General features: G+C 29.8%; 3 protein-coding genes across 4 annotated transcripts; 2 read left to right on the top strand and 1 right to left on the bottom strand.

Annotated features, from left to right (window-relative positions):
* Positions 1-8576: 8576 nt before the first annotated feature.
* LOC126775135 (DNA-directed RNA polymerases I, II, and III subunit RPABC1) lies at positions 8577-12343 on the bottom strand. Its single transcript, XM_050496916.1, has 6 exons — positions 12123-12343; positions 11955-12043; positions 10633-10811; positions 10066-10228; positions 9060-9138; positions 8577-8686 (listed from the first exon to the last, which is right to left on the bottom strand). Exons 1-6 carry the CDS (start codon positions 12177-12179, stop codon positions 8621-8623), a joined length of 633 nt encoding a protein of 210 aa, XP_050352873.1. The 5' UTR covers positions 12180-12343; the 3' UTR covers positions 8577-8620.
* A 926-nt stretch (positions 12344-13269) lies between these two features.
* LOC126775139 (leptin receptor gene-related protein) lies at positions 13270-17956 on the top strand. Of its 2 annotated transcripts, none has more exons than XM_050496921.1 (4): positions 13270-13399; positions 13929-14002; positions 15308-15494; positions 16870-17956. In XM_050496921.1, exons 1-4 carry the CDS (start codon positions 13382-13384, stop codon positions 16981-16983), a joined length of 393 nt encoding a protein of 130 aa, XP_050352878.1. In that variant the 5' UTR covers positions 13270-13381; the 3' UTR covers positions 16984-17956. The 2 variants fall into 2 exon arrangements, with proteins under 2 accessions (XP_050352878.1, XP_050352879.1); XM_050496922.1 differs by lacking the exon at positions 13270-13399 and adding an exon at positions 13473-13572 and having other exon boundaries at positions 13928-14002.
* Positions 17957-18697: 741 nt separating this feature from the next.
* On the top strand, positions 18698-20370 carry LOC126775104 (actin-related protein 3). Its single transcript, XM_050496871.1, has one exon. It carries the CDS (start codon positions 18813-18815, stop codon positions 20067-20069), a length of 1257 nt encoding a protein of 418 aa, XP_050352828.1. The 5' UTR covers positions 18698-18812; the 3' UTR covers positions 20070-20370.

The raw sequence follows: 20370 nt of genomic DNA, 5'->3' as shown, positions 1-20370 counted from the left end.
ACCATACCGTATCCTTATTACGTATGAATATTTAATATTTTATTTATTTCATTTAGAAAGTGTTATAAATTAAAAAATGATTAGATTTAACTTTATAATTTATGAATAATTTATAAAATTATATAAAAAAATAAAGATAACGTAACCAAATATTGTTTTTTAATTAAGACTTTCTATAAAACACTGATTATATAAAACTAACGCTATTATTGGTGAAACGTGTTTTTAAATGCCTACCTACTTAAAAAAATATTATCTTTTAAATCTTTAACAATATTATCCTTACTTTACTTAACTCTCTACCATGCGGCAGAACATCCAGCCAGCCTTCCTTCGATTCCATATCCAGAACTAACAAGGTTCGCCGTTGACTAATACATCAATTAGAAGAGGGAGAAAATTCTTCTATTTTACGTTCCCAATTCAACTCCAATCCAACATTTTTAAAACTATTCTATATCTATTCAGATTTGTTATGCTACGGAATGTTGACAACGGCCTTTTTTTGTTCTGTGGGCGCAATGGTTGTACAACTTTGAGATTTCGAATCTATGTGTAACGGGTAACGTTCCTATAATAATTATGATAATACATAATTATTATGTAGCATGACGTAAAAAAATAAAGAGATTAATTTTTATTTAAAAAACATACTTGCTCCCTCTCATTTTTATTTCTAGGATAACGTAACTTGCATACTTAGTAATGTCTAATAAATACGATTTCTTCGCATGTTTAAGGCACATAAATCTTTGTTTTTTAATACATCTGTGTAACATCATGCATATTTATAGGAATTTGTCATAATATAATCGAAACGTAGAGTTTTATAGGGAACAAAAAGTAGTGAATATTTTTTTTGCATTTTTCTTAAATCGCTCAAATTTATATTAAGCTTTCATCCACACGATAATCGATTAAACGGTCTCGATGTATATAGATCTCAAATATATACTTACAAACATTTTTATACAAACTAAACTAACTGCTATAATTACATTGTTGCAGTGACAAAAAAACAAATTAAATATCAAGCAACTGGCTAGAAATACGTTCTTATACTTACACCGGTTTTTATACTTACGAGTCAATATTAAAAATATTAAGGTCGAAAGAAAAGAGGCGCGTTATATTTTTAACATTAAGCTGTTCGATTAATATGCTTATACAGCAATTTACATTCAAACTGACGGTAACTTGATTGATACCGAGTTATCTTTGATGAAGCCGTTAGGAATTATATAAAACAAGATTTGATGGTAATAACTGTGCAATACATACGAATATTAACTTTTATGAAAATGAAACAACAAAATAGTAAGAATCGTATTTCTTTCGAATAGCGAAAGACAGTTAGGATAAAGTATATAAGTGTAAGTTATAAATAAGCCGTTGAAAATATTACACATCATAATTAAATTGTTAAAAATTAATTATTGATGAAGTTCTTGATAATAGTTAATTCTTAGTAATATTAAAAACCTGCAAACGTTTCAGTGCTGGTTTAAGGCCTCCTTTGATAAGAAGGTTTTTCGGAGATAATTTCACAACGCTGAATTAAAAACACAAATAAAGCACATGAAAATTCAAAGTTGCCGGGTTTGAACTTGCAATTTTTGGTTAAAATTTACGTGTTCTTACCGCAAGGCATCTCGGCGCTTAGTTAATTCTTACTTAATGAAAAACATTTATTATATGTGTTTCTATTAAAACAATTTTATACATTTGAAAGAATGGTTAAATGTGTTAAAACTGGGCTTAGGAACATTAATTGTCCGTAATCAGTTTAGTTAAGAAGAGTTGAAATAGTTATGAAATTTGACATTTAGTCATGTTATGGTAAGAAATGACAAGTAGACAATATTTTATAAAAAAGGGTGATAAAAATTTTATTCGTTACTTTACTATATATAAATACATATATATATATATTTACTATAATATATATATATATATATATATATATATCATCATCATCATCATCAGCCGAAAGACGTCCACTGCTGGACAAAGGCCTCCCCCAAGGATTTCCACGTTGGCCGATCTTGCGCTGCCCGCATCCAACGGCTTCCCGCGACTCGTTCTAAGTCGTCGGTCCACCTTGTAGGGGGCCTGCCCACGCTGCGTCTTCCGGTTCGTCCTTTCCGGTGGTCTCCTCGGTAAGTCGTATATACGTGTCAAAGCGTATATACGACATGAGATGATTTCACTTTGACCAAGTCATATATATATATATATATATATATATATATATATATATATATATATATATATATATATATATATATATATATATGACTTGTAAACGTCATTGCAAAACTTTTTTTATATAAAATATTTATATCACTAACGATAATTACGAAGAAACGCACCAATAGTCCCTTTATATAAACTGCAATGTTGCTGAATAGCTTAATCATGATCAATTATATACGATGAAATTACAGTAAGTTCGGTATTCACTTTATTTATACACGATGAACAATATAATATATTAAAAACGAATTTCGATATTCTGGGCTAAAGGCCTCCTCTCCTCTTTTTGAGGAGAAGGTTTGGAGCTTATTCCATCACGCTGCTCCAATGCGGGTTGGTAGAATTCACATGTGGCAGAACTTCAGTGAAATTAGACACATGCAGGTTTCCTCACGATGTTTTACTTCACCGTAAAGCAAGAGATGAATTATAATCACAAATTAAGCACATGAAAATTCAGTGGTTTGAACCCACGATCATCGGTTAAGATTCACGCGTTCTTACCACAGGGCCATCTCGGCTCTTCGGACCACGTCATATTTTTATCTAAATCTTGAAATTTCTTGTAAGTCTATCGCTCTTAACAGAAAGGTCGAGGTCGTCACGTGGTGCTGTGGCACTCTATGCCCGCTACCTTTCTTACGGACTCGAATAAGATCATTTCAGCTCTCACTCGACCGGTCCATTTCATGGGCACTTTGCCACGTGCTCTGGGTAATATTAAAATGCCTATGTCCTTATCAGTGATGGATACCAACAGGCTGAGTAGACTTAAGCCTAGGGCGGCAAATGCGGTTTTTTCTTGTATTTTACATTAAATCGTCAATGGTAATGCAAACTTTTTTTGGTTTTAAAATTTTATTCATTTTAAATGGATCAAATGAAATGAAATCTATAAGTTGATGTCGAAAGTATTATGATTGCCATCTAATTCAATTTATTTATAAACATGAAAACCGCAATCGTGACCTCGGCAATATTCCGAGTATTTGTTTTGCTTAGTTGGAAAATATAGAACTTTAACAGTATCTTACTGGCATAATTATATGATACACCAAAATATATTTAAAAAGAAGCAAATTGCAATTATTTATCATACTTTACAATCAAAACCACGTACAATTTAAACATTTGCGGCATAAAAGTTTAAATTTGGAACGTTATATTATAGAAATAATGCACCCAAAATAAATATTGGAATGTGACTCAAACTTTATTTTTTATCTCTGGTGTCTGCAGTGAATTATATTAATCAGCTATTTGTATAATAGGTATTTTACCCTATACCATTAACACACATTTGAAAATTATTAATCGTTAAAATGTATATGAGTAACGTAGATTATAGACAAGACTCTATTAAAAACTTGCAGTATACTAGAGGCGATGGAAAAAATATTTCATATGTATTACGTAAGAAAATAGTCAATCAGTTTTTACTATAACGGTTTTTTTTTTAATTATTTTATTTTTAAATTAGTCTTACGCAATGAAACGTCTTATCATATACGCGCTAAGCTCTTTCAAATTTTTAATACAAGAATATGTTATTAACAAAATATTTTTACAAGACTATCGCATTTAATATTTTTTTATATGGCAATGTAGTAACATAACAATCGAAAAGTGATCAAGTTCTTACGTTCAAGTTCGTTCAAAACGTCAGTTTTCAACCAATGAATCTTATCTGCGGTAGAAGATAAGGATAAGGTTAAAAAATAAGGTTATCCGAAATTACCAATATAGCTTGCAAAATTAGCAGACTGGTGGCATTGGAGCAGACGAGTCCTAGAGTAGAGACCGCGGATAGGTAAGTTTAGCATAGGTGTAGCACTCAGGTGGACCGATGAGCACCCGAGGTAGGGATGCAGGTCCCGACTGGATGCGAAAGGCGGACAACCGGGAGCTTTCGCGCAAATTTATATTGGCTGATTATTGATGATTGATTGAATTTTAAAACGCAAAAATCTTTATTTTTTTATTTAAGATTTGCAAGTTTTAAAAGTAACGTTGTAATTATTATAATAATATTTAAGAATGAAACAACTCTCTATGCCCATGAAGTACCCTACACACAATCTTTCGTATTAAGAGTAGCGTTATGATATATAATGTTATTTACGAGTTCACTTATGGCCCTTGGCTGGAGTAAGGAATAGAAATATTTATTTAGGCTTAAATGAACGCCCATTAAATTAAGTGTAACTGTCTTACTACTGTCTTGTCTACAATCTGCAGTCATTTAAAATTGACAATATCTTCTAATTAATTTTGAAAAAGACCGGTCTGATTTAAATATGTAAAGTTGAGTGCGGTATCATCACGATCTTTCAACTTTCTAACTTGAAACTCGTGATCGATGCTACACAGAAGAATCATAAGTTTTCCATTTAAAACACGATCAATATATGCACGAATCTGTGTGTGTGTGTATTTTTACATCGTACTTAAGTATATTTTGACCGACTCATTGGTTTAGTGGTTTTTATGCTGCATATCACGTTACCACGTACGGTACGATTTTGGGCCAATAAATAGTTATTGAGTTTTTATGACCAAAATTCTTGGTAGTCTAACAGTTGCAAGTGTGAACACTCACATGCCTCGGAAAGCATGCAAAAACTTTGGTTCTGCGTCTAAACTGATTCCGGAAGTGTCGGATTTGCCGTCCCGAGCAGGAACTTAAACGGTAGTCTATTCGACTACCCAGACGGACCTACACAGCCCTACATTTTTTTTTTATAATATAGATAGGCGGACGAGCATATGGGCCACCTGGTCACCAAAGGACATTGACATTGTAAGAAATGTTAAACATCGCTTACATCGCCAATGCGCCATCGATCTTGGGAACTAAGATCTTATGTCCATTGTGCCTGTAATTACACTGGCTCACCCACCCTTCAAACAAGAACACAAAAATACCAAGTACTGTTGTTTTGCGATAGAATATCTGTTGAGTAGGTGGTACGTACCCAGACGAGCTTGCACAAAGGCTTGCCACCAATAGAAAAAAAACCCCTACAGAAAATATTTATATGAGATACGCACACATACACACGATTTAAAGACCGTGTATTATCAGGAAAGACATATGAATGAAACGTTTAAAATCAGTCGGATAAATGACGCCGTTTATAATCAAGCGTGTATCTAAGGCACGCTTTATGCGTCACGGATAATTTACGGTTTTTTTTTTAATATTTTCATCGACAACAAAACCAAGTGTACGGACTTATGAAATTTTCTTATCATTACTGATATCATATAAATAAAAAATATGTTTGGATACTGGTAACTCTTGAAATTCTTGTTTTTATTTGATATATGTACTATGCAAGTCGAGCACGTCTGTTACTATTAGGTACTTAGTTGTTTTGCAACTTTTAATAAATAAATAATAACAATAATATAATACACACAGGATTAAATTATGAGTGTTTATTATCCGTTATATTATAGCTAAATATTTAGTCTTATTTATTTTATATGAAATAAGTTATAAGTGCGATTTGGTTTATGTACTAACACTTTCAATTTCTATTTAACTCGCTTCAAAACAATAAATACCTACTCCTCGTTTTATGCACTTTTTTATTTAAACAAATGCTAGTCAATTAATACTAGTGCGCACATTTATTCATACATATGTACATAAAGCACTGACATACTTTTTTTTTTTTAATAAAATCATATTAATGTATGTAAATGATAGCTTATAACGACTGTACCTACTTACAGCAGTATATTTACATATTACTAGCACACTAAGTTGGCTGTAAGTTCCTTTTAAGATAATTTTTGTTTATGTTAAATATTCTGAAGAACATTCGAATTGGATCAATTGCAATTACTTCAACCAGGAAAGTTATTTATGTATCAATAACTCGCAACTAAGTATTACATGCTTATAACCATTATTTATAACTATTAATCAAAGTTCTGCTTTACTTAAATTGACTTAAATTTTCATATAAATATTATAATCTGTACGATGATTAATTATTAATTTGTAAAACATTATTAGGTCCCTATATTATCGATTGATTATGTATACTAGTAATTTCGTAATTCATATATACGAGTAAGTTATAAAAAAAATAAATAATTACTCACCATATTCAATACCGTCCAATCCTTAATTTACGTTGTACACAAAACACAATAAAAAATATTATTTATTCGATTGTTATTAAAATACATTAATTTATTTTTTTATATATATAAAACGAAAGTTTAAAATGTTATATGTATGTCATTATGTTATATCATAACCAAATATTATAGATGATAAAATATTTAAAAAAAAAACTCGTCTGTAATTCAGCGAATATTTGCGAACGTGCGCAAACTGTGATGCGCGTGCGACGTTTGAAATGGATGCGCCGATCGCATGCCCGTTGCCTACAAATGTAAAGATTTGCGTGGCGTTACATATTAGATAGTTAGATACTATTATGGTATTTTACGAAAGTTATTTTTTATTGGAATCTCGATCATTGTTGCGGTCGATAACGGTGTCTACGCCATTGGAGCAGCTTTGCGATTTGTTACGTGATTACGATACGCTTTGATCTGATGGACAGTCAAACAAGCAAATTATATTTATTAACCGTTAAGACACGATAGACATTCCAATCAATTAACACGTGATTTTTTATATTTGGCTGTATATACTACCTAATAGCTTTTATTTATTAAAAAAATGATATACACTATTCGTATAAAAAAGCAAAGTCATAGTTCAATGCATTGCTAATGTTATAACTTAGTTTTAAAGATTAATTTATATGAAACATATTGTTCGTAAAAAAATAATAATATATGATATATTACGTCAACACAGATACAATAATATATTTGAACAATTAAATATAGGTAATATATAATATACAATAAAACTGATTTTATAAACGCATCGAATTGGTCTTTTTAAAAATAGAATAACAAATTATACAAATTGATGTAAATAACTACCTCAATTACATTTAAAAATCCAAACAACATATTTGAACACATTCAAAAAATCACTTGTCGCGTCAATAATAAATTAAATGCTTTACCCTTCTGTCCATGACAAAATGGCGGTTTTAAATAAGCGCGCGTCTTTGTTTTTAACAACACTTTTGTATGGATCAAGGATCCTAACTATACAGATATTTACTATAGTCATAGTCTTGTGTAATAAATATGGCGTTAGTCATAGAGTTATACCATTTATTAAAATTACTAGTAAACCGTCCCTTTGTACGAATAGATAAGAAGAAAAATTGATTTTGGGTAGGATTTGCGTAAAATCCGTTCTTAGTGAGTCTATATCGGGAAAGGAGTAACTGTGACAAATTTCAAGTCAATCGGACGCATTGTTTAGATTTCGTGATGAGTGGTATTTCGCTTATGTAGAATTAGCTTTACATTAGCGCTACTATTGCCTGGTACATTGATACCGTGTAGTTTATTTTTTTAATTATTGACTCAGATTCCGTGATTTTTTGAAAATCAAACAACCCAGCTATAACTTTTATCAAATGCAGCCTTAAGATTCATTCGACTTCCAACACTTTTCGATAATCCTTGCAATTTCTTGCAACTTTAAAATTCCATCTATATATGGTTTCTTTATTCATAATTTAAGAGAAATTAAAAAAAATCATCTGAAAAATCACTGTGGTTACTTTTTACGTCAATAAGCATGCAATATTAAAAATGCAAGAAAGTTTGATTTAATATCTGGTTCTTAATCACGTCAGAATGCTGAATTTAATGCTTGGTATGTACCTAATATCTACTTAGAGTATGTCGTGAAACGGAACAAAAAATATTTTTAATTTATTTTGATTTCTAGTGTCCGTTTCTTTTCTTATCTTTCATAATAGAAATAAATGAACTATACGTTATTAGTCGGAGTAGGAATAAAGGTAAACAAATCGTAGATTTACAAATTGCATGCGATTTTTAATTGTTCTGTTGTATTACGCACAATTCTTGATTAATTTACGTTATTTATAATACAACACTATTCAACTTATAATCACATTAATGTAACTTTCGAAGTTCCGATTACAACGCGGACATTGAAAACGGCATTTTTTCGCGAATCCATAGTGAATATCATAGATTATTCAAGATCTCGACCAATTATATCGCGTCAATTGATATCGTTCACCAATGATATCGACGTCAAAGTTGTTTATTTGGATTTATTCCTCTTGTGATTGGATAGGCTATAAGCAAGTTGTCACTAAATGTCACTGTTAATTATTATAAACCAACAGTATAGAAACATTTTAAGTATGGAAAAATACATTGAAACGAGGAAATTTTATAAAAATGTAATTTTATTCGTTAATGTATTATCTTAAGCTTAACAAACTAATCTGTAAGAAATATATCTTCCCGCGGTTTCTGACGATCTAATGATTTTAACCACCTGAAACAATTTGTTTTTTTTTTTAATTAATTGATTGTGTAAAAAATATTTATGGTTATTAAAACATGTAGAAACGACTTTAATATAAGAAAAATGAAACAAAATACTTTTGTAAAAACTATCAAATCTATATTAATAATTGCAACATGATGACTGAGCGAATGATTCAAAATAAAAACATAATTCATAGATAAAAAATCAAATTATTAGTTTAGTAAATGGATATCATTGATTTAGTAATAAGTCATCTTTTTTTTCATTCTGGTCCTTGAATCTATATATTTTTATTGTAGCAGATTAAATAAATACCTTTTTTTTAAAAAAAGTTTCTTTTTCTTAAATCAACTGTATATTAATAAAATTCTATACTGACCTGCCCTCTTTTTAGACCAAAATATCTTGCAACTGGATCACCCGCTTGTATTCTCATCAACATGTTTTCCTTTAATTTACTGTAGGAATATTTAAGGAGATATGTTGCATGACAACATTACATTTTTTATGTTATATTATTTAATAAACCATATACAAATAATCATATCCACCATCATGATTCAAGCGAGATTCACACTATTTTATTTAACAAGATCAGTCAAAACAGAGATCCAATGATATAAAAACATTCTGGTTTTGACTATTCAAAAGAAAAAATTATGGAAAGAGCATTGCGGCTGTAAAACCTCAAAATTAATGTTTATTGAAATCATTTATAATTGAGGAAAACCATGAAATAAATTTGAAGGAAAATAAATAGTTTGATTAGTAAATTTAGGATTAGAATAATATGTAGTAACAAAGTATAGGGAGGGAGTAGACAGTGGTGGTGGAGAGGTCACACCATAAGAATCAGTCTTAGGCACCAGTTCCACCAAGAGATAGTTTACTTCATCAACATTATATTAGTTACAAAAGCAAATGTTAGTTACAAAAACAAACACAACAATCAACAACACTGTGTCTCAAAATGAATGATATATTTTTTTTATAGAATAGGAAGGCAGACGAGCATATGGGCCACCTGATGGTAAGTGGTCACCAAATACTCTTAGACATTGGTATTGTAAGAAATGTCAACCATCGCTTACATCGCCAATGTGCCACTAACCTTGGGAACTAAGATTTTATGTCCCTTGTGCCTGTAATTACACACTCACCCTTCAAACCGGAACACAACAAAATCAAGTATTGCTGTTTTGCGGTAGAATATCTGAAGAGTGGGTGGTACCTACGCAGATGAGCTTTCACAAAGCCCTAACACTAGTAAACATATTACATAATATTGCTTACTCCCTAGTTCAGGAATACCAAAATATTTTTAAGTGATAAAATGTCATTGTAGAGGTCAGTTCATGCAAATTGATGTATTATAAAAAGGATACTATCTCGCTAATAATTCTTGTTTCTCATCAGGTGTCAATACAATGTGCTCTGGTACTAGTTCATGTTCTGTTATATTAATAAGCAGTTCCGATTCTAAAAACTGTTCTAGAATGTATTTTGGTGCCATATCTACTAAAGATTGTTTTGCAGACGGTGTCATACCTGAAAATTAATAATTTACTCATTACAATTAATCATAACATAAACTATATAAAACAACATATATCATAGTATACACATGTATATGTATTTATTATAAAATACAGCAATTTGGTTGTACCAGTTCTGGCAAAATTAGAAAAAAAAAATGTAAAATGTATGCATTTTTTTTTAAATGTTAAAAATCAACAGCCATCCATTCCTAACACTACATTCTAAATATAGATACTCAGTATCAATATTTATTTTAAATTATAAATGTTCTAATTTTGCATGCATTTTTATATAATAATGTAAGACAAAGTTACCTTATATAAATATACAATAAAACACACAAACACAACAGATATAAATATGAGATTTTTGAATATAAAAAGTTATAATTATATAAATAAGCCAAATAATACCTGCTTGAACAACAACAATCGCTCTATGAATATTTTCTTCTTGCATCCTAGTACAGTAGGTTTTGATTGTCTTAATACCAATTTTGGCTTCATCTGGGAAGAACACGAACATCTGATCTGTGGGGTCATCATTGTGAGCCACCAACACAATTAGATCACTTCGGGATGGCCGTTTCTCACTAAAGTAGGACATTAAGAAATCATAGTACATTTTGTTATTAGAAAATATAATCCTAAATTTTAATTTAGGATTATTGTTTATCTGTGTAAGGTAACATTATAGGCACATAATTTTTTATTATTAAAAAGTTATATTTTATTATTACTTTTGACAGTATATTGACATATTTTTGTCATTGCTATCAAAACAATACTATATAATTTAAAATGTCAAAATTAAAATTAGTTCATTTTTCAATAAGACATAAAAGTTTCTTTTACCTTTAAAATAATGTTTAAATTGAATCTTGACTAACTAAAGAACTTTCACTAAACTATATTTTTTGTTATCATTTAACTAAATTAAATTTTAAGTTATAATCTAACCATATAGTGTACAAGTCATATTAAGATGTTGGCAATGGATGAAAAAATTAAGAAAAACGTAATGAGCAGATCCATTTCTGAAACTACAAAATTATATGTAGGTAAGATGATATCTCCCAAAATTGTATTCTATCATCATTTTGATATTTATTTTACTATCTTATACATAACAACACACAGCATACAACAAAATAATTGTGCTGCTCAACAATACAGAAGTACTTGTGAATAATTATTTTTATCAAAAATAATAATACTTTATTGTTCATCCAATACATACATAATATACAAAGTAGCCCTGACTCCCGAACTGGTGTTACGTGCATCAGAAGTCAGTTCCTTTCCATTCAATTATTAAAAAGTATTACAAAGGGTCTGATTACTAATTACTGTAAGTTAATCCAAACCGTGTGTGTGTGAGTGTATAAATGTTTGTGTGCGTGTGTGCTATAATTGAGCGTGTGATGTAGATGTTCATTTATGAGGTAGTTAATAGTTTCTCAACGTCTTCATAATTAAGTTGTTTCAGTTTTGCCTTTTAATTGGTAGTTATTAATGTCCTTTATTCTTGACAATTGATTTAATTTTTTATAAAATCTAGGTGCGAGACTGTTATATTGTTGCTGTGTAAATTTACTTTTAACATTATTGTAGGGAAATCGATCAAAAGTATATGACAAACCTTAAACGTTACTACTGTAATACGTAACTGGTGTGTGAATAATTAATAAATTGAATAAATATTTCAATATAAAAGTAAATACGGTTATTCTAACCTAGGCTTATCACCAAACTGTTCTTTGAACTGGTCTAAGGTCTGATCCAACTCGTCTTGTGTCACTAGATAACCACGGTCATGGCATAGCTGTAAAAAGATAACATCGAAAATTAAAAAAGCTTAAAAAATAATCAGTAAAATACAATAACAACCTCGTAAAACTAACCTGCATTACAGTTTTACGAATACGCCACAGTTTATAGGTTTCCGCATCATCATCCATTTTTAGATATTTTTACTACAGATATTAAAGATTGTAAGTATTCTAGAATTATTTCTTTTAAGTATATTTCGAAAATATAAAGTTATAATCTTGGACAAGTTGACAATGTACTTAACATAAACAATACTGACAATTTGACACTAACAGTTAACTGAGCGTGGGGCTACTAATACCATTATTTGTATACGTAGCAATGAAACAAATAGACCATAGAGATAGTTTGTTAATGTGTGCGTATAATGTTGCCATAGTAACTGCATTCCCTGTTTTGAGAGATAAATAATATTCAGAATTTCTTTAAAACAAAATAAGTTTATTGAATTTTACATTTTAATATTTACTATACTTTTTTTAATTGAAATATTTTTTTGTTTTCCAACTACACCCAAAAACTGTTGCATTATTTGTTTTTGTTTCCATTATCAATATTTCACCATCTTTATATGGAACTAAATTAGCATTCTACTCAGAAGATGAAATCTAAAACACTCAATTAAATTATTACTAAAGAAGGTTGCCACATAGATTTCTATGTTAACCTCTTGACTCGGAATGTAATAATATTATAAATTAATGTAGAATGTTAAATAATGTTGTCATTAAGAAATTATAAAAAGGAGATTGAATAAATTAAAATAACATATTTACATATAACGAAGCACTTTAGGTTATTATTGGACTCCACATTTATGTGTTTATTGTCAACGAGTCGACATTTTTTATCGAAAATCAGGATATTTTTTTTAGCTGACGCTGGCAGCACTTACATGATAAATAATTATTGGTTATGAATGATAAAAACTGGAAAATCCTATTGTCTTCAGGATTTTAATGCAATATAAGGTTCCGTCATGCTATGGCATAAATAAACATTAATGAGAAATTATATTTAGGGACAAAATCGTCGTACTTACAAATTACTTAATTAAATGAATATATTTATTATGAAATATCCATGTAAAAAATAATAAAAAAAAATAAAACTTAGATTAAAGTCATTTTATTACAAAACGATTTTAAGTTGTTCGGAACGAAATATATTGCTGAGATTTGAATTATTATCATTGCTTTCAGTTTAATGATTTATTATTTTTTATCTGCCGTACTCTCCGTGACATTTCTTTATTCTGAAAGTTTTTATTATATTTATGCGTTTTTATTAGATGTAAGATAAAACGATAGATTAAATATTTATATCAACAATGGCTGGAATTAAGGGTAAATACGTTTATTAATTGTTATTTTAACATTTTTTCCAAAAAGCAGTCCAGATTTGTCCTTCCGTATGACTCATTTGTTATATTTACAAACACCTGATTATAGTATTAGTCTTTAAAATGTACTTACGATTACTTTTTCTTTTTCATGTTTTCTTCATGCGCTAATTAACAGGGTGAGTAGAATTTTATATTTATGGTTAACACATAAAATCAATACATGTTTGTATTGATTTTATATTATTTTTATTTTCCAATGGGCTTGTCTAAGTGGGTAGTTTATTCTAATTATTAAACGAAAACACTCTTTTATGTTTCAAAAGATACATCATTAAAATAAAAATAAATGAAGGAATATGAATCATAAAGAAACATAAAAATTAAAATAGATGCAATTGTGTTGTATTAAGTAATAGTACAAAAGTGTATGAAATCATCATATTTAATTTGAATGATTTTAATGATTTATAGATTATACTTAATATAGGTGTTTACAAACTAAATTTATCATGATTCAATTTTCATTTCTAGTTTGGTGTCATTGGCCTTTGCAGGCTCAATTGGGATGACCTTTGTTATATTGGCTTGTGCCCTACCACAGTATAAGTAAGTATTGTTAAATGACCTCTTGATAATATCAATTAGTTAATTATAATTATAAGAAATGAAACACTTAGTACTAATATGCTGTAGAATGTACAATGTGATTTTTTGTCTATTTGTGTAAGTGCATATCACATGTTCACTCCAATAATTCTTCAATTCAACCACCATCCGACCGTGTTACAGCTTATGGGATCTCCATCTAATATGACCGGAGACAAGCCAAGGAAATGTTATAACAACATCTTCCAAACTCTTAGCAGCTACTAAAAATGTATTTAACTGAATAAAGTTTATTTAAAAAAAAAAAAAAAACCATAAAACTTTACAATGGCCAACTCTTAAACTAGTTATTAACTTTAGTGAGTGTTGTTCAATGTTTTTACAGTAGCAAAATAAATACAATGTACAGTTTATTGGTACTTTTACAAACAAAATATTTTTTTTACATATGCTAACAATGCATACTGACCACTCAACATACATTATCTATAGTATTTCACAAATTTTTATTGTATTGTTGTTCTGCTAATGTATAAAGGGGGTGGTTGTCCAAATACCATCAGGTGACCTGATTTGCCAGTCTGCCAACCTATTTTTTTTTTTATAGAATAGGAAGGCTGACGAGCATATGGGCCACCTGATGGTAAGTGGTTACCAATGTTCATAGACATTGGCATTGTAAGAAATGTTAACCATCGCTTACATCACCAAAGGTAAGTGAGCCTGTAATTACACAGGCTCACTTACCCTTCAAACTGGAACACAACAATACCAAGTACTGCTGTTTTGCGGTAGAATATCTGATGAGTGGGTGGTACCTACCCAGACGAGCTTGCAAAAAGCTTTGCCACCAGTAATCTAAACAATAAAAGAAGAATGAAGTTTTCAATGAACCTGAATCTTATCAATATTAGATGTTTATGGGATAAATATAGTATTTGTTGTTGTTGCAAATTTATGAACAAGAAATAGTAAAATTTCTACATGATAAAATGTAATACAAATTATTGTTAAAAATAATTTATCAACATGCTGTTGTTAGTGCGGTAATGCAGTGCAGAAGTGCAGCTCTTTAGAGGAAACTACATGACCATGACTTGATGGACTAGTAACTAACCTGGCTCTATGGTCTCATGATCAGCTCAATGATTCCCAATAAATCCTCTGAATTATACGAGAATTCTAGGAGTTTCAAAACAATATAAAAATATTATAATTAATCCAAAAATCCATTATAGTGCTTTATTATTAGTAAGCAGGAAAAATATTTTTACATTTAAATAAAAGTTGAAATACAATTTACAGATATTGGTGGCCATTCTTTGTTGTTCTCTTCTATATATTATGCCCCATCCCCACAATGATAGCAAGACGTCACACGGACAGCGCTGGTGGCACCAATTCGCCTTGTATGGAGACTGCAATTTTTATAACTATGGGCATTCTTGTTAGCTCCTTTGCTCTACCCATTGTACTTGCTCGTGCTGGCGCGGTATGTATATTAATTTCATTAATTTTCAATATATATATAGTAGTCAGTCGTAAATATAATTTATAGATATAATATAATTGATTACATATATAGTGAAATATAATAGTGTCCAAAAATGTGTATAAACACAAGTGCAAAACATACAGGCCTATTATTTACCCTCATGATATAATAAAATGGCAATCCGATGCAGCCAGAATGAGTTAAGCCCAATAGACAAAACCAACTATCATGCTTTCCTAGGCACAGGACACATATTGCCACCTTCAAATTTAAGCTTAAGATAAATCAAAATTCAAAAATCCAAAACATATGAATTTCATCATCATAGAGAAATATCTCTTATGGATGATTTTTTTGTAGAATTTTACATTACATTATAAATTATTTTATTAGGTACATTACTGTATTAAAAAAAATACTAACCATAAATAAATATATTTTCTTAATTTATATTTACTATTATTATTAAATTTACATTATTAATTTTTATTATTTTAGTCAAATTTAAAATAGTCCCGATTCCCACCCGACGCAAAGCTGCCCATAATGCAGGCCGCATTTCCGCGCTGTGTGTGTGTGTGTGTGTGTGTTATAAATATATTATAAAGTATGTTTAAATGAAGGTAATATTTGATAAATTGGTGCTACTTATACACAATGCACATTGGAGCTGTACGGCTAGGTAAACTTGTCACCCAACTTTTGTAAATCGTTTTGTTTCTTTTTGATCCTTATAGATATTCGTATGTAGTTGATTGTAGTAAAATTTATTTTGTGTAGGAAAAAAAATCGTTTCTAGTTAAAGCAAAAAAAAAATTTCAAGTATAACGATTTATTTTTAAACTTTAATACAAGTTTTTTTTTCTTTAACAAAACAAATACGAACGATAATGACCGTTACTACAAACGAAGAGAAGGTACTACAAACGAAACTAACGCTACTACAAACGAAAAGAGTTTACTACAAACGAAAACGAAAAGAAGAAGTAACGGTCATTATCGTTATTTCATTAGTATTTGTTTTTTTAAGGAAAAAAAAACTTGTTTTAAAGTTTCTTTTACTTTTTTTTTTGCTTCAACTACAAACGATGTTTTTCCGCTACAATCAACTACAAACGATTCGTTTCAAGAATCAACTATTCATTTTAAGTGCCGACAAAACCAGGGGATGATTTTTTTCGATGTCCTCCAATTTTTTTAGAGCTACTACAAACGCAAAAAAATTTACTACAATCAACTACATACGAATATCTATAAGAATCAAAAGGAAATAAAATCGATTTTCAAAAATCGGGTGCCAAGTTCACACAGCCGAACTGTATACATCTGTACAATTAATCAACTCTGCCAACAAAATTTTTATTATTTTCAGATATTTTGGGGTGCATGCTATTTGACTCTGGCTGGCAATGTGATTGTATACCTGACTATCCTTGGATTCTTTACCATCTTTGATATGGACGATTCAGATTATGCAATGTGGTGAGAGATCTAAAAATATTGTCTTTGCCATAGACAATTGACCAGAGACAATTGTAATGCAATTTTTTTTTTGTATTATAAACAATGTTGTGGTTATATCTATCCATGTTAATTTAAGTCTGATATACTGATACTGATATTCATAATCGAAATTTTTTGTTTGTATTTTAAGTCAAATATTTAGTTGACTTGCTGCATTATTTGTTGTATCTTTCTAGATTAAAAAATGTTTATGATTATATTTGATTGCAGGTTAGTCTACTTAATTAAGTGTATGAAAAATTGTAGGTGTATTTTTTTACATATTAGAAAACTAATCAAATATGTTTAACCTTTAATATAATACAAATATTAACCTTAGCTAGTTAGCTATACTAACTCATGCGCTACTTTATTTCATCATTCTGTTTAAATATCTTAATAAAGAGTTATATAATTTCATGAGATTAATTATTCTTATGTAAAATTACAGTGTAAATATTATATTGATTTTTTTTTATAAACAACTAATGCATGAGACTTATGTGGTGTAGTAGTTTTTATCTGAAATATTGAGAAAAATAACTTTAAACTATTTTAATTTTATCTTTTCATACTTATCTGGTATATAATTATATTCAATTTTTATACAATGGATGTTTAATAAACTTTCAATATAAAATTGTTACTAAAAATATTTAAAATAAATTCAATGTTAGCATAAGGCTTTCATGATAAGATAATGTCCTACTGCTTTTAGCTGCATATATGTATATTACAGGATTTTTATGATGTAATACAAGGCTTTGTCATATAAACTGTTAAAAAAAGTTATATAAGATACAATTTATTAGTTTCAATTTCACTCAAAGTATAGAAATAATATTTGGTGTTTCTAGTGATTCTTTGTTCTATTTCTAAAACATTTACATTCCTGTAATGTATATTGTGTAAATATAGTATTAAAATTGGGTCACAATAAAACTGTTACTACCTGCTTTTTACTCGTTTATATTTCCCCATTTTTTGCTTCATATGTTTTTGAAATATAATAATTTAATGAATCCAATTACATCAATTTTACTCTCAAATTACAGTCGGCACATTGGATTTGTTCAAGTACATGATAATTATGTTTGTTTCAATTTTTTTCAATTGCAATTGATTCTCATTTCTCTTTAAAAATCAGATTTTGAACAAAATCAAAGCTACAACAATATGTTTTTTTTACATGTGGCATTACTTAAAGGATAAAAATAATTATGTTGATTTATTAATGATAGACATAACTACACGAAAGGTACAAGTTTAACACCCAATTGTTAAATGCTAAAAATGAGTTCGTATAAAATAAAACCAATCAAATTACAGGACGTTAATACCTTTTAACGACTATGGAATAATGGCCTAGACTAGTCTTTTCAAGACCAAGCTTAAAAAAAGTAGCTAATGAAATCGATTACGAAAACAACTTATTTTGCTAATTTAAGAACTTAATTTCCAAAAATGATGAATTCTATCAAAATAAGTTACACGTTTGTAAAATTTGAAAAATATTATTGAATTATTAAAAAAAGAGATTTACACTTAAATTTAACATTTTCAGTAAATCTAAAATGTATTAAATTTAATCCAATGTCAATAAAATTTGTATCAATATATATAAAAATATTTTTATTTTGAGAATAGGAACGTAAAATTAATCATCTTCCGTCTTCCTAATCGCTGACTGTCTGACATATTGGATTTGTCATTCGAATGTATTCCATATTATTTTCCTACGTCAAAAATATTTTGAAGCTATTGCCGCACCCAGTAATATTAAAGTAAAATAATTAGTGTATTTAGTGAAAAATGGGTGACCATTTACCGGCATGTGTTATCGATGTGGGTACTGGGTATACCAAACTGGGGTTTGCCGGTAATAAGGAGCCCCAGTTTATCATTCCGTCAGCCATAGCGATAAAAGAAACTGCTAAAGTTGGCGACCAAAGTACCAGGCGTATGACTAAGGCAGTAGAGGATTTAGATTTCTTTATCGGTGATGAAGCGTTCGAAGCAACTGGTTATTCAGTGAAATATCCTGTCCGTCATGGTCTAGTAGAAGATTGGGATCTAATGGAAAGGTACATTGAACAATGTATTTTCAAGTATCTGCGTGCAGAACCAGAGGATCATCACTTTTTAATTACCGAACCACCATTGAATACGCCTGAGAATAGAGAATATTTAGCTGAGATAATGTTTGAGTCCTTCAATGTGCCTGGGCTATACATAGCTGTACAAGCTGTTCTTGCCCTAGCTGCGTCCTGGAAATCTCGTACATCAGCAGGACGCACTTTTACTGGAATTGTAGTTGACAGTGGAGATGGTGTTACACATATTGTTCCTGTAGCTGAGGGCTATGTGATTGGGTCTTGTATCAAGCATATTCCTATTGCAGGAAGGAACATAACATCATTTATTCAATCACTTCTTAGGGAACGTGAAGTAGGTATTCCACCTGAGCAGAGCTTGGAGACTGCAAAGGCAATTAAGGAAAGATATAGTTACATCTGTCCAGATATTGCCAAGGAGTTTGCAAAATATGACTCTGATCCTGCAAAGTGGATGAAAAAGTATACAGGTATTAATGCTATTACTAAAAATCCTTTCTCGGTTGATGTTGGCTATGAGAGATTCTTGGGACCTGAAATTTTTTTCCATCCCGAATTCTCCAATGCTGATTTCACTGTGCCTTTGAACGAGATGGTTGATGAAGTAATTCAAAGCTGTCCAATTGATGTGCGGCGAGGCTTATACGGAAATATTGTTTTATCTGGAGGCTCTACAATGTTTAGAGACTTTGGAAGAAGACTTCAACGAGATATTAAGCGAACTGTAGATGCCCGACTGAAATTATCTACAATGCTATCTGAAGGTCGCATTACACCAAAACCTATTGATGTCCAAGTCATATCACACAACATGCAACGGTATGCAGTTTGGTTTGGTGGGAGTATGTTGGGCTCGACACCTGAGTTCTACCAAGTGTGCCACAGTAAACAAGCATATATGGAATATGGACCGAGCATTTGCAGGCACAATCCTGTATTTGGAACCATGACATAAGATATTTAATCATTGCCAGTATTGAAATTAAATTATGTATTAATAACTATATAAATTTATTAATTTTATCAATAGATTTACATACTTTTTTATAAGTGTAATCTTTAAGAAAATATGAAACTGCACCTAATTTGATGTTAATCAAATTATAAAATATTTTTGTCATTATTTTTATTTTACTATTAATACATAACTACAATTACATTTCTATTTGTAGCTGGACTCAGAAAATTGTTAAGCATTTAATGTATTGCATTCCAGCCTTTTACCAAATATAGACTTTGAAATATAAACTGTTTCA

Source organism: Nymphalis io, chromosome 17, assembly GCF_905147045.1.
Source record: "Nymphalis io chromosome 17, ilAglIoxx1.1, whole genome shotgun sequence".
NCBI lineage: Eukaryota > Metazoa > Arthropoda > Insecta > Lepidoptera > Nymphalidae > Nymphalis > Nymphalis io.
This window is presented reverse-complemented; position numbering and strand designations above follow the sequence as displayed.

Excerpts from the sequence above, each read along its gene's own strand:
- LOC126775135 (XM_050496916.1), bottom strand. The coding sequence starts at position 12,179 with ATGGATGATGATGCGGAAACCTATAAACTGTGGCGTATTCGTAAAACT. Across the intron at positions 10,812-11,954 it reads CAGTTTGGTGATAAGCCTAG|TGAGAAACGGCCATCCCGAA; the intron begins GTTAGAATAACC and ends GTCCTACTTTAG. Across the intron at positions 10,229-10,632 it reads GATTGTTGTTGTTCAAGCAG|GTATGACACCGTCTGCAAAA; the intron begins GTATTATTTGGC and ends ATTAATTTTCAG.
- LOC126775139 (XM_050496921.1), top strand. Across the intron at positions 14,003-15,307 it reads TGTGCCCTACCACAGTATAA|ATATTGGTGGCCATTCTTTG; the intron begins GTAAGTATTGTT and ends TACAATTTACAG. Across the intron at positions 15,495-16,869 it reads TACTTGCTCGTGCTGGCGCG|ATATTTTGGGGTGCATGCTA; the intron begins GTATGTATATTA and ends TATTATTTTCAG.
- LOC126775104 (XM_050496871.1), top strand. The coding sequence starts at position 18,813 with ATGGGTGACCATTTACCGGCATGTGTTATCGATGTGGGTACTGGGTAT.